The 15,661-nt window shown below is 40.3% G+C and overlaps 1 protein-coding gene across 5 annotated transcripts in view; it reads left to right on the top strand.

Moving 5' to 3' along the window:
* tpgs2 (tubulin polyglutamylase complex subunit 2) overlaps nt 1-15,661 on the top strand; it is a 49,736-nt gene that overhangs the window by 19,679 nt on the left and 14,396 nt on the right. For 4 of the 5 annotated variants that reach the window (XM_087990010.1, XM_087990012.1, XM_043685543.2 and 1 more), the window contains one exon: nt 6,607-6,720. The exons of the other annotated variant lie outside the window; for it this stretch is intronic. In XM_087990010.1, the coding sequence (XP_087846136.1) occupies nt 6,607-6,720 (114 nt within the window). The remainder of the gene's footprint in view (nt 1-6,606; nt 6,721-15,661) is intronic. 5 annotated transcript variants of the gene reach the window in all.

Here is a 15,661-nt window from a genome sequence, read left to right as displayed (position 1 = left end):
AATGCCTTACTGAATCCATATACATCACATCAACTGTTTTACCTGCATCTACCTGTTTTGTCCCCTTTTCGAAGAACTCAATAAGGTTAGTGAGGCATGACCTATTCTTCACAAAACCGTGTTGACTATCCCTCATCAAATTACTCCTTTCCAAGTGATTATAAATCCTATCTCTTATAACTCAGTATATTGATGAAGGGATCTTTAACAATGCTATCAAGTAGCATATGGAAAGGTAAAACCTGCTCACCAACAGCAATCAGCTTCTGGTCTCATTACAGCTTTGGTTTAAACACAGACAAAAGAGTTGAACCTCAGATGTGAGATTAGCATGATTGTTCTTGACTTTCAAGGTAGCACTTGCCATCAACGAACCCTAGCAAAACTAGAATCAATGGGGATTGGGGGAATACTCTCCATTGATTCAAGCTATGCTGAGCACACAGGAACATTGTTGTCCAAGGACAAGGTGTTCCCCAGGGTACTGTACTAGGCCCACCCATCTTCACCTGCTTCCTGAATGACTTATCCATCATAAAATCAAATGTGGAGGCATTGTTAATAATTGCACAATTTTCAGGACAATCTTCAGAAACAGAAGCGGTCCATAACCATATGCAGTAGGACCTGGACAATTTCCAGATTTGGGTGATAAATGACAGGCAGCATTCACACCATGTAAGTGACAGGCCATGACTCTAACTATCTCAGACTGATATTCAAAAGCAATCCCCCACTGTCAAAGTCCTAAGGGCTGGCACTGAACAGAAGCTGAAATGGACTTGCCATATGAATACTGTGGCTACAGGAGCAAGACAGTAGCTAGGACTTCTGCAGTAAGGAACTCAGTTCTTGCCTACCCAATGCCTGTCTACAATCTACAAGGTACAAGTAAGGAATGTGCTGGAGCACTGTCCACTTGCCTGAACGGGTGCAGCTCCAAAAAGACTCAAGAGTCTTGATACCATCTAGAACATTGCAATCTGTGTGACTGGCACACCATCCATGACCTCCAATGTTCATCCCCTTCACTACTGGCACACAATGGATATAGTGTGTACTGTAGTAACTTACTGTTCTTCCTTCAACAACACCCTCCAAATGTGTGACCTTTGCTGTCTAAAAGGACAAGGGTAGCAATTATATGGATACATCACTAGCTGCAAGTTTTCTTCCAACCTACATGTCATCTTGACATGGACGTATATAACTGGTCCTTCACTGTTGTTGGGTCAAAAGTCTGGAATTCCCTTTCTAACAAGCCCTGTGGGTGTGCTAACACAGCAAGGTCTGCTGCATTTCAGATGGTTACTCACCTTTGCCACTTTCTCCAAGGCAATTACGGATGAACAATAAATGCTGGATTAGCCATCGAGTTCTATATCCCATTGACAAAATTTTAAAACTGTCTGTATAGACATGCACATAACTTAGAAGAAAGTAGACCATTTGGTCCCGTGAGCCTGCTCCACTGTTCAACAAGATCATGACTGATCTGTTTTTGTTGCAAATTCAACATTAAGCTGCTTGGGATCCATGGTGACTTGGCCGTATGGATTCAGAGTTGGCTTGCCCATAGAAGGCAGAGGATAGTGGTGGAAGGGTGTTTTTCAGGCGAGAGGTTCATAACTAGTGGTGTTCCACAGGGATCCATAATGGGACGTCTGCTATTTATGATATATATAAATGACTTAGATGAAAATGTAGATGGGTGTGTTAGTAAGTTTGCAGACGATACAAAGATCGATGGAGTTGTGGATAGTGTGGAACTTTGTCAAAGAATATAGCGGGATAGAGATCACTTGCAGATATGGGTGGAGAAATGGCAGATGGAGTTTAATCCATTTAAGTGTGAGGTGCTGCATTTTGGGAGATCAAATGTTAAGGAAAAGTATGCAGTTAATGACAGGATTCTGAACAGCATTGATGTACGGAAGGATCATGGGGTTCAAGTCTATAGCTCCCTGAAAGTGGCCACACAAGTATATAGAATGGTAAAGAAGGTGTATGGCGTGCTTGCCTTTATTGATTGGGGAATTGAATACAAGAGCCAGAATATCATGTTGCAGCTAAATAAGACTTTGGTTAGACCACATTTAAAGGATTGCATTCAATTCTGGTCATCACATAACCGGAAGGATGTGGAGGCTTTGGAGATGGTGCAGAAAAGGTTTACCAGGATGCTGCCTGCATTAGAAGGTATGAACTATAAGAAGAGGCTAGAAAAAACTCAGATTGTTTTCTCTTGACCGGCAAAGGCTGAGGGGAAACTTGATTGCAATCTGTAAAATTATGAGACGCATAGATAGGGTTGATGGTCAGAATCCATGCATTTAAGGTGAGAAGGAGGAAGTTAGAAGGAGACGTGAGGGGCAAGTTTTTTTACACAGTGGTAGGACTTTGGAACACACTGCCAGGGTGGTGGTGAAGGCAGATGCATTAAGGGCATTTAACAGACTTTTAGATAAGCATGTGAATGTGCAAGGAATGGAGGGATATGGACCAAGGGCAGGCAGAAGGAATTAATTGCATTTGGCATCATGTTCAGCACAACTTCGTGAGCTGAAGGGCACGTACCTGTGCTGTACTTTTTTATGTTGTATTCCTATCAAATCCCAATCGCATTTCGTTCCCTTACGGAAATTTATCGATCTCCACCTTAAAATATTCAATGATGCCTGTCTCTCCCACCTTCTGAGGCAGAGTATTCAATATGTGGTCACATCAATGTCATTACAACTGAAGCATACTGTCTTTACTTTTATGCTCCAGGTTTAAATGGCTAAGATGTATTTACAAACCATTTGATCCAAAGTAGCCAACTAGTAATAGTTACATGGCCCTATGGCTCATGAGTAGTTATAAAACCAGTGTAAAAGCATGATGACCACGACTTCCTGTGAATCTACTCTACAAGAATGATATATTCCCCAACATTGAAATTAGAGACTTCTTGGAACAAATGTATACTTGGTTTTTCCCTTGAATACAATATGGCAGCACATATTCTACTTTCATTTTGACATGAGCAACTTAAAGCTTGAATTGTTTCGCTTTACTTCTCCTGCAAATCTTTAAGGTTTACAAATGCACATTTTTTATGTAAAGCCAATAAATTATCTGATTCCTTTAGTAAATATCAGACCTATACAACTTGGCAAACTCATTTTGACAAAACGTCTAGCTCTTCAAACTGAATGATTGCAATGGGAATGTAAATTTCACACACTTTTTATAAGCAACTAAGCAGAAAACGGTTCAAAAATTATTACTTAGTGTAGCTGAACTAGAAGATATAGCATAACATTTGAAGTTGGTCATATAGAAGAGTTTGAGGATTGTGTGTAACACACTAATGAACAGGCTAATATTAAAGTTCTGTTGAATTTATTTTCATTACCGCATGCCACTGAAAATTTATTCAAAAGATTTGCATGTTGTCGACAAAAGCCATAGAAATATCAGTAAGACTGATCAATGCAGACTTTGTGAAGTCAAAGTTCCATCTTCACATGATAATGCTCTGTGACACTGTCATTGTGCGAAACAGAATAAGCTTTGAACAGATTTAGCAGTATAAGGTTGGACATCCATAACGTGCTGTGGACCATCAGCAATAGTTGAATAGTATTCAAAGACAATTTGCAACCTCGTGGCCTGGCATATCACCCAGTATTACCATCAAGCCAGGGCATCAACCCTGGTTCAATGAAGAGTACAGGAGGATATCCAGATTAAAGAAGTTTTCGAAAATTAATGCCAGTGCACCAACTACCTCACTATCTCACTAGACCCTAAGATGTAGCTCATTAGGACCTGGGCATTTTCTAGCCTGAACCTTTTAATAATTTATTCTTTATAATTTCTCCAATTTTCTAAAGTTCCTGCCTTCTGTCTATTTCCTGATTTAACACTTTTTTGGATGTTACTTGTATCTTCTGTAGTGCAGACTAATGCAAAATCTTCAATGTATCTGCCATTTCCTCATTTTCCATTCTTAATTCTCCATTCTCAGTTTCTATAGGACTGATGCTCACTTTAATTTTTTTTTTAGAAATTTATATAAATAATTGTTATCTGCTTTTATATTTCTGGCTGGCTTTTTATTGTTCTATTAGTTATTTCCTTTATATTACTTTTTTTGTCTTTTTTTTCCTCAACCTTCCCAACCTTCTAGCTTGCCAGCTCTCTTTGCACAATTATTTCTTTTTCTTTCATTTTGATATTATCTGCAACTTTTCTACCTAACCACAGATGATGGGTTCCTGCCTTGGAGTTTTTCTTACTCATTAGAATGTATATATTTTGTGTTATAAGAAAAATCCCCTTAATTGTCCACTATTGCATCTCTATTGACCTCTCTCCTAACCTAATTTTTCAGTTCACTTTAGCCAGCATTGCTTTAATTTTTTTTTTCCTTTATTCTCCACCCTTTCATGTGGGTACTGTTTGGACGCCTGTACACCACTCCTGCAGAGTGAGTTCTTGCCTTTATCATTTTTCATTTCTACCCAAATTGTTGCTTGTCATATCAAAACACTATTTTGCTCTCATGTTATAGTGCTGCACAATGAAGCCTTATACAATGTGAAAGTACAGCACTCCAGTTTTGACTTTGACAATTTATAGCCTTCAGAGCTCTAAGTTAGGGTCAACAACAACAGAGCATGAACACTGTCTCCTGTTTGCTGTAATGTTTTTTTTCATTTTTGTAGCATCATTAGCACTCTATTTGGCATTTGCTCCAGACACCCTCCCCATTTGTCCCACTCAGTTCTCATCCCCCTTTGTCAAACACACACTATCATTCTCCAGTTGCCTGCAGTTCAAGAAAGGGTCAAATCAGACTCAAAATGTTAACTTTGTGTTTCTCTCCATAGATGCTGCCTAAGCTATTGGGGTACTCCAGAACTTTGATCTTACTTATGATTACCAACATCTGCAGTACTTGCTTTTATCTGAGTATTTCCACAGCTTGCTATCTCTCTTTATTGTCCGAACACCATCATTAACTAAGAGCCAGCTATCTGCCTTTTCCTAGTTTCCTGTCATTCCTAAATGTCCTGTACCATTCAAGATTCTAATCCCAATCCTATCATCCTGAAGCCATGAGTTTCTGTTGACTATGAGTTCATAATTATTCATTTCAATCTGTACTCCTGTTTCATGTGTTTAGTTTCTTCTTGTTATTTACACAAACGAGAAAAATATCAAACCAGCATTATATACACTGTACACTTGAGAAAAAGTGTTTTCAGTACTATATTCAGTATTTGTTCACAAACTTAAATGTATCAGGTTTTGCTACTATTACATACAAGTGAAAAACCATACAGAATTAATACTGACTGAGTCCGTGGCCCTGTATCTAAGGAAGGGTATGCTGGCAATGGAGGGGGTCCGGAGGAAATTGACCAGAATAATCATGGGGATGAATAGCTTGTCATTTGAGGAGCAATTGAGAACTCTGGGTCTGTACTTGATGGAACTTAGAAAGATGAGGGGGAGATCTCATTGAAACTTGCAGAATACTGAGAGGCCTGCATAGAGTGGGCATGGAGACAGACGGCTGCACAGTGAAGGGACAACTTTTTAGGATTGAGATGAGGAATTTCTTCAGCCAGAAGCAGTTAATCTGTAGAACTGATTGCCACAGAAGGCAGTGGAGGCCAAGTCATTGTGTGTATTTAAGACAGACATTAATAAATATTTGATCGGTAAGGGAATGAAGGCTTACGTGGAGAAGGCAGGAGAATGGGATTGTTTAAATATCAGCCATGATCAAATGGCAGAGCAGACTTGATGGGCCAAATGACCTCATTCTGCTCCTATAATTTATGGTCTTATGTTCGTATTTGGTATAATGTACAACTCCTCGCACAACCTCAAGTTATTAGTAATGCTGTCACATGACAGAGCAAAAATACACAGAAAAACAAAGTCCTGCATAATTCAGATGAATCCATGTTCAATTTCTTCTGCATAGAATAACCAATTGCTTTAGGATAAGTCTAGCCTTATTTTGTCACTGTTGTCCTCAACAATTTTGGAATTTAATACTAAAACCACAGATGTCAGCATACTACTGATGGATAATTTCAACTGGATGTGAAATTTGCTTGTGAATTTCTCATTGGAATGACATCCGATTTCTGAATTATCAAAATTAGTTCACCAAATTTTCTTGAACAGTTTATGCCTTTATTTAAAATAGTAGACAGAGGAATGTTATATTGCAATAATTTTTATACCATTATGATAAACCAAGCAGGTCTTGTTTGTAGGGTAATTGATTGCTAGCATTCTAGAAGCGAGACATGGAAGACAGTAATTAGTAGAGGCCAGCTATAAAAATAGATTTGGGTTAAGATCAAAGTTAAACGAACATGGGTAATTATTTAACCAATCACGAATATTGGCTGATAGACAAATTGTTCAAAGTCTTTCTGTTTTCTATTCTTTTTGTGAGAAATTATATCAGTGCTTTCTTACTGACTCTTCAAAATGAAGCTACATTTGCAATTAAAAGTCATTTATCATCTGGATCTGCAATTCAAATAAATGCAATATGATAGGCTTTATTCTATTATAATCCTTTATATTAAGGTAAAGAAGAAGATTTGGAAAAACCTCAGTTTAATTCGAAATATCGAATATTTGAATTGGATTGTTGCAATGGGAATGGGAAAGTCTGCCTGGTTTACAAAAGCGTCCAATCAGGTATTTTTTAAAATCTAATAATCTAATGGATGTGGGTAAACATAAGCATTATAACTGTTATTAAGTAATGGTAATTACCTTTACAATAAAACAATTAAATGATAGTCAGGGATCATTCAGTAGAAGCTGTATAGTCTCAGAAAAAAATGACTAATTATTAATCCTCTCTATTGGTTTTTGTGCTTCTGATATTTGAGGTAAATGCAATAATCGTGATTTTAAAACCAGTGTCTTCTCACTTCACATGAAATTAGTGTTGACTAATGTGCAGTGCCTGAGCTTTTGCCCAAACAGAACGTTGTAGATTAAAAACGCACTCAAGAAACTAGGGCAAAATTCTGTGTGACATACTAGGGTTAATACAGAGGGAGAGTGCTATACTATTTATGGTGCTATTTTTGAGATGAATAAACTGCTCAAATGAACATATACTATCCCATGGCATTATTGCATCCTTTTCACGCAGAGGGTGGTGCATGTATGGAATGAGCTGTCAGAGAAGTGGTGGAGGCTGGTACAATTGCAGCATTGAAAAGGCATCTGGATGGGTATATGAATAGGAAGGGTTTGGAGGGATATGGGCTAAATGCTGGCAAATGGGACTAGGTTAGGTTAGGATATCTGGTTGGCCAGCCAGCCAGTTCTTCCCAGAGTACAACACAATATTTATCTCTCAACCAACATTGCATCTGAAATTACGTTGTTGTTTGGGATACCTCCAAAGCTGCTGTATTTGCCAAAAGTTAATAGTGTAGTCTTCAAAGTTATACTGATAACTGTACTATTATATAAGGGAGAAACTGAGAGACCAAACAAAAGGTAGTAAAAGAAAAACAGGCCAGTTTGGGCATTATTGTACTGGAGCTCCATTTTGAGGTATACAAGACAAGTCAGCCCAATAACTGTCTTTCAGCATCAATAAGGGGTACATTAGATTCCAGAGGCTACAAATTAGGTTAAAGCCTGGAAAAAGCATTAAGAACTGCCAACATAGAATTAAATTGAAATTGTATTTAATAAAATGAAATTGTGAAACTGAGATTTACAGCAATAATGAAAATGGAATAAATGTAGCGAGCAATATGTATGTGAATTTCAAAAATGCTTTTGATGAGATGACATATAAAGAAGATTTAAAGTCATAGAGACGTACTGCATGGAAACAGGTCCTTTGGTCTAACTCATCCATGCCAACCAGATGTCCTAACCTAACCTATTCCCATTTGCCAGCATTTAGCCCATATCCCTCCAAACCCTTCCTATTCATATACCCATCCAGATGTCTTTTCAATGCTGCAATTGTACCAGCCTCCACCACTTCTCTGACAGCTCATTCCATACATGCACTACCCTCTGCGTGAAAAGGATGCCCCTGAGGTCCTTTTATATCTTTTTCCTCTCACCCTAAACCTATGCCCTCTAGTTCTGGACTCCCCCACCTCAGGGAAAAGCCTTTGTCTACTAATCTTATCCATGCCCCTCATGATTCCATAAGGTCACCTCTCAGCCTCTGACGTTCCAGGGAAAACAGCCACAGCCTAATCAGCCACTCTGTATAGCACATCATTGTAAATCCTTTCTGAACCCTTTCATATTTCACAACATCCTTCCAATAGGAAGAAAACCAGAGTCGCATGCAATATTCCAACAGTGATCTAACCAATGTCCTGTACAGCCACAACATGACTTCTCAACTCCCATACTCAATACTCTGACCCATAAAGGAAAGCATACCAAATTCGTTCTTCAGTATCCTTGCTACCTGCAACTCTACTTTCAAGGAACTATGAACCTGTACTCCAAGGTCTCTTTGTTCAGCAACACCCCCTCAGACCTTACCATTAAGGTTATAAGTCCTGCTCTGATTTGCTTTTCCAAAATGCAGCAACTCACATTTATCTAAATTAAACTCCATCTGCCACTTCTCAGCCCATTAGCCCATCTGATCAAGATCCCATTCGATTCTGAGGTAATTCTCTTTGCTGTCCACTACACCTCCAATTTTGGTGTTATCTGCAAACTTGCTAACTATACCTCCAATGTTCATCTCCAAATCATTTATATAAATGACAAAAAGTAGTGGACCCAGCACCAATCCTTGTGGCACTCCATTGGTCACAGGCCTCTAGTCTGAAAAGCAACCCTCCACCACCACCCTCTGTCTTCTACCTTCGAGCCAGTTCTGTATCCAAACGGCTAGTTTTCCCTATATACCATGAAATCTAATCTTGCTAATCAGTCTCCCATGGGGAACCTTGTCGAATGCCTGACTGCAGTTCATATAAATCACATCTACCGCTCTGCCCTCATCAATCCTCTTTATTACTTCTTCAAAATACTCAATCAAGTTTGTAAGACATGATTTCCCACGCACAAAACCATACTGACTATCCCTCATCACTTCTTGCCTTTCCAAATAGATGTAAATCCTGTCCCTCAGGATTTCTTCCAACATCGTGCCCACCACTGACGTCAGGCTCACCGATCCATAGTTCCCTGGCTTTTCCTTACCATCTTTCTGAAATAGTGGCACCACGGTAGCCAAACTCCAGTCTTCTGGCACCTCACCTGTGACTATCGATGATACAAATACCTCAGCAAGGGACCCAGTAATCATTTCCCTAGCTTTCCAAAGAGTTCTAGGGTACATCTGATCAGGGGATTTATCCACTTCTATGCATTTCAAGACATCCAGCACCACCACCTCCATAATGTGGATACTTTTCAAGATGTCACCATCTATTTCCCAACATTCTATATTTTCCATGACTTTCTCCACAGTAAACACTGATGCAAAGTATTCATTTAGTATCTCCTCCATTTCCTGCGGCTCCCGCATAAGCTGCCTTGCTGATCTTTGAAGGGCCTCCTCTCTCCAATTATCCTTTGTCCTTAACATATTTTTAAAATCCCTTTGGATTCTTCTTAACCCTATTTGCCAAAGATATCTTTTTGCCCTCCTGATTTTCCTCTTAAGTATACACCTACTGCCTTTATACTCTTCTAAGGATTCACTTAGAGACATAGAGACATTCAGCAAGGAAACAGACCATTCGGTCCAACTCGTTCATGCCGACCAGATATCCTAAGCTAATTTAGTCCCATTTGGCAGCATTTGGCCCATATCCTTCTAAACCTTTCCAATTCATATTCCCATCCAGATGCCTTTTAAATGCTGTAATTGTACCAGTCTCCACTGTACCTACTTCCTCTGGCAGCTCATTCCATATACACACCACCCTCTGTGTGAAGATGTTGCCCCTTAGGTCCCTTTTATATCTTTCCCCTCTCACCTTAAACCTATGCCCTCTAGTTCTGGATTCCCCCATCTCAGGGAAAATACTTTGTCTGTTTATCCTATTCATGCCCCTCATGATTTTATAAACCTCTATAAGGTCACCCCTCAGCCTCCGCACTCCAGGGAAGACAGCCACAGCCTGTTCAGCCTCTCCCTATAGTTCAAATCATCCAACCCTGGCAACATCCTTGTAAATCTTTTCTGAACCCTTTCAAGTTTCACAACATCATTCCGATAGGAAGGTGACCAGAATTGCCTAACCAGCCGCCACATGACCTCCCAACTCCTATACTCAATGCTCTGACCAATAAAGGAAAGCATATCAAATGCCTTCTTCACTATCCTATCTACCTGTGACTCTACTTTCAAGGAGCCGTGAACCTGCACTCCAAGGCCTCTTTGTTACTTGCCTGCCTCTTCCTCATAACGCTTGATCCCTTTATCAATCAAAGACTCATCAAGGCTTAATTATTTTAGCCTTAAATATATGTAATGACTCTGCACCCCACAGCTTTCTGTGTCAAGGAGTTCCAAAGATTCACAACCTTCTGAGAGAAGAAATTCTCCCACATCTCAGTCTGAAATTGGCACCTTTTTGTTTTGAGGCTAAACCCTATGATCCTAGACCCCCTCATGAGAGGAAATATTCTCTCAGCATTTACCCTGACAAGCCAGTTAAGACAAAATCATTTAGTGTCACAAGACCTCTTTATTCTTCCACTCCAAACCCCTTGCAATAAAGTCCAACATGCCATTTATCTTCCATATTGCTTGTACTTGCATGCTATCGTTCTGTGTTCCTAGAATAAGTACACTCATATCCCTCTGTTGTCTTTTCCGACATATGCTTCCTTCTTTTTCTTAATCAAACCCTCAATTTCTCTAGTCATTGAGTATTCCCTGCACCTACCAATCTTTCCTTTCACCCTAATAGGAATGTCTTGTCTCTGGACTTTCATTATCTTATTTCTGAAGGCACCCCATTTTTCAGCCATCCCTTTATTTGTAAACATCTGCCCCCAATCATCTTTTGAAAGTTCTTGCCCAATACTGTCAAAATTAGCCTCCCTCCAATTTAGAACTTCAACTTTTAAATCCGGTCTACCCTTATTCATCACTATTTTAAAATTAATAGAATTATGGTTGCTGGCCCCAAAGTGCTCTCCCACTGACACCTCAGTCACCTGCCTTGCCTTATTTCTCTAGTCAGTACATCCACGTACTGAATCAGAAAATTTTCTTGAACACATCTAATAAATTCCTCTTCATCTAAACCCACAATGGCAGTCCCAGTCTTTGTTTGGAAAGTTAAAATCCCCTATCATAACCACCCTATTATTCTTGCAGATAACTAAAATCTCCTTACAAATTTGTTTCTCAATATCCCACTATTGGGGGGTCTACAATACAATCCCAAAAAGGTGATCATCCCTTTCTTATTTCTCAGTTCCACCCAAATAACTTCCCAAGATATATTCCCAGGAATACCCTCCCTATGTAGAGCAGTAATGTTATTCCTTATCAAAAACGGCAATCCTCTCTCTATTCCAACCCACCCCACCCCACCACCACCTTCTATCCTTCCTGTAGCATTTGTATCCTGGAACATTAAGCTGCCAGTCGTGTCCATCCCTGAACCACGTTACTGTAATTGCTATGATATCCCAGTCCCATGTTATTAACCATGCCCTGAGTTCGTCTCCCTTCCCTGTTAGGCCTCTTGCATTGAAGTAATTGCAGTTTAATTTATCAGTCCTACCTTGTTCTCTGCTTTGTCCTGCCTGCCCTGACTGCTTGACTTGCTTCTTTTCCCAACTGTACCAGTTTCAGATTGATCTCTTTCCTTACTATCTCCCTAGGTCCCACGCACTCCGCCTTACTAATTTAAATCCTCCCAAGCAGCCCCAGCAAATCTCCCTTGTTGATAAAGTTTAGATACAAAGGGTTGAATCATACAGTGCTGGAAAACTAGTCTCTGCAAAATTGTCCATCAGCACCACACTAACTAGAGGTCTAGCTGTCATAGAATGATACAATAGAAAAGAGGGACATTCGGCCTATCTAATCCATGCTGTCATAAAAACACCCAGATCCCCTTTTTAATACCAACCTCCTGCAAATGGCCTGTAACTCTGTGGATTATAATACTTAAGGTGCAATCCAGGTGCTTTTTTAAAAAGGGTTTTAGGGTCCCTACCTCCACCAGCAATTTGGGCAGCAAATTTCAGATACCCTCCATGTGAAAGTATCATTCCTCAGGTCCCTCTAATCCTTCTGCCACTTAGCTATAATGTATAACTCTTTCTTTTTCAACTTTCTGCCAAGTAAAGTTGTGGGCGGCACGGTGGCACAGTGGGTAGCACTGCTGCTTCACAGCGCCAGAGACCCGGGTTCAATTCCCGCCTCAGGCGACTGACTGTGTGGAGTTGTCTGCGTGGGTTTCCTCCGGGTGCTCCGGTTTCCTCCCACCATCCAAAGATGTGCAGGGTCAGGTGAATTGGCCATACTAAATTGCCCGTAGTCTTAGGTAAGGGGTAAATGTAGGGGTATGGGTGGGTTTTGCTTCGGCGGGTCGGAGTGGACTTGTTGGGCCGAAGGGCCGGTTTCCACACTGTAATGTAATCTAATCTAAATCTAAAAAACACCTTTCACAATTTTGTACACCTCAATTGTGTCACCCCTGAGCTTTCTCTGTTCTCAGGAAAACAACCCCAACCTCTGCAATCTCTCCTCATAGCTACAATTCTCCAGCCCTGGCAGCATCTAGTAAATCTCCTCTGCGTTCTCTCTAGCGAAATTGTGATCTGTAATGTGGTGACCAGAACTGCACGCAGTACTTCAGTTGTGGCCTCACCAGTGTCTTATCGTTTCATCATTTTATCCTTACTTTTGTACTCTATATCTCTACCAATGAAGGAAAGCATTCTAAATGCCTTCTTTACAATCTTCTCTATCCATACTGCTACCTTTATGGACCTGTGCACTTGCTTGTCAAGATCTCTCACTTCATCTACCCCTCTCAGTAGGTTCTTGTTTATTGTATATGCCCTTTAACTGTTTGACCTTCCTAATGCATTACCTCACACTTATCAGAGTTGAACTTCATCTGTTACTTTCCGGCCCACTCCACCAACCCATCTCTATCATTTTGGAACTTACTGCTAGCCTACACACAGTCGACAACATGGCAAATTTTTGTGTCATCTGTAAGTTTCCCAATTTTGCCCCCTCCCCATTTTCAAGTCAAAATCATTAATGTATAAAACAAATAGCAGGGGCCTCAACTCTGAACTTTACAGCACACCATTTGAAACAGGTTTCCATTCACAAGGGTATGCATCAACCATTGCCCTTTGTTTCCTGTTACTAAGCAAACTTTGGATCCAATTCAACACATTACTCTTTATCCCATGGGCTTTTACTCTTTTGACCAGTCTGCCATGTGGGACCTTGTCAAATGCATTACTGAAAATCCAGGAATATAATATCCATTGGACTCCCCTCATCAATTCACCTTGTCAATTTCTCAAAGAAAGTATCTTTAACAAAGCTATGCTGAATTTCCCTGATTAGTCATTGCCTTTCTTAGTGACAGTTCTTAGTGACAGTTTATCCAACCTTTCTAACAAATTGAGGGCTCCCTGATGGGGGGCTTATACCCAAAACGTCGATTCTCCTGCTTCTCGGATGCTGCCTGACCCGCTGTGCTTTTCCAGCATCACACTCTCGAATCTGATCTCCAGCATCTGCAGTCCTCAATTTCTCTACTCCTGCTCCAAGTTCTTATGTTCTTATTCAACGGAAGAAATTGCTGGAGAAATTCAGCAGTCTGGCAGCATGTGGGGCAAAAGCAGAGTTAACATTTCAAATCCAGTAACCCTTCCTTCTTATTTCTTATGTTCTTTTCTGGTGGAAGACATTCAACAGAAGCTTCTGTACACACTGTATTAGCTTCAAGATTGCAATAAATGTGAATAATGACTTGAATGAATAATACCATCTTCAAAACAAGCAACAATGCCCTCAGTTCCTTCATCCAGATCAATTGTTTATAATGTGAACAGTTGTGGTCCCAACACAGATGCCCGCAGAACTCTACTGGTTACTGGCTGCCATCCTGAAAAGAGATAATTGCTTGCACAAAGTTCACATTAATACAACGTGTTGTAGTCACAATTCTCAAAATAGCTGTTGATATGATGAGTGGGAGAGAGGAAGACCCAGAAACATTCTTCGGTACCTGTCCACAACAACACCACACACTGTCCAAGAGAGTGCACACAATGCACAAGAGAGCTTGGATACCAGATAAAACTGCATCAAAGGAGGAGTAAACATTCTGTGAATGATATCACAGCTAAGTACGTGATCTGAGCAAAGAATCATTCGGGAGTTGGAGAAATGTAAGACCTACAAATGAGCAACTGGAAGCAAAAGTCTAAAAATTATGGGCAAGTCTCATGGTCAGCACTACTTAACCTGGGAATCGGAAAGGCATGCCATGTACTAGGAACAGGTCCGCACTGAGTTCAAAAGAGGGTGAAGAAAACAAGCTGACATTATAGATATTCTACAAAGTCTTTGGCAAGAAACTGCTATCAGGGACTTTTTAAATTGCTGTAAATTAGAAAAACGTATTATTTTTAAAGAAATAACTATGCTTGGATTTAAATGAGAAATGCAAAGAAATAAGAGAAAGTTGATGCCAGTATAATAAAGTAATCCAAAGCAGAGTAAAGTTACCTAAGGGAAATTATTATAAGATATGTCAGCTCAGTTTAGTGGCATGGAATGTGTGAGAAGTTCTAGACATAACCATTATCCTAGACAACCACATGCAGGAAATGCTACTCGAGCCCTGCTGCCAGAAACCTGAGCTCCAGCTTTCTGAGCTCGTCTGTTGGCTGAACTCACTGGTACAACACTATGGAAGGCTAAGTATTAAGTGCATAGCGCATTTAGAGAGGTGGTTGCACTGCATCTTGATAGTCTGGAGGTACAAAGAGGATGGTTGACTGTCAGGCAATCCAAGATAAACAGGCAGGTAATGGAAGAGTTCCCTAGGGTCCTGCTCAGTTTTCCATTTTTGAAGATGGTAGTGGAGCTGATTCCTTAAGGGAGTGCAGTCAGAGCCATGTTTGTGATGCCACAAATGGCTCAGCTATACAGGAGAGAAAGAAGAACAAAGAAGCAATAGTGATAGGAGCTTGTTAGTTAGGGGAACAGGCAGGCATTTCTGTACCACAGAAGTGAATCATAGAGTCTCACAGCATGGGTACAGACCCTTCAGCCCAACTTGTCCATGCTGTCTAGGTTTCCTAAACTGAACACCTCTGCTTGACAACACTCCTCAGGGCCTGACCATTAACTGTGTAAGTTCTGCCCTGATCTGTCTTCCCAAAACGCAACACCCTACATTTATCTAATTTCAATTTTATCTGCCATTTGCCCACATTCAGCCCATCTCCCTCTAAGATTTCTTCTACTCCAAATGTCTTTTAAATGTTATAATTGTATCTGCCTCTACCACTTCATCTGGCAGCTTGTTCCATATGTGTACCACCTTCTGTGTGAAAAAGTTGCCCCTTATGTCCCTTTTAAATGTTCACCCTCTCACCTTAAACCTGTGCCCTCTAGTTTTGG

The sequence above is a fragment of the Chiloscyllium plagiosum genome, unplaced genomic scaffold, assembly GCF_037043375.1.
Source record: "Chiloscyllium plagiosum isolate Xiang-an unplaced genomic scaffold, Cpla_swu_hap1 HiC_scaffold_1, whole genome shotgun sequence".
Lineage (NCBI taxonomy): Eukaryota > Metazoa > Chordata > Chondrichthyes > Orectolobiformes > Hemiscylliidae > Chiloscyllium > Chiloscyllium plagiosum.
The sequence above is the reverse complement of the archived record's forward strand: the minus strand, read 5'-3'. Positions and strand labels throughout refer to the sequence as shown.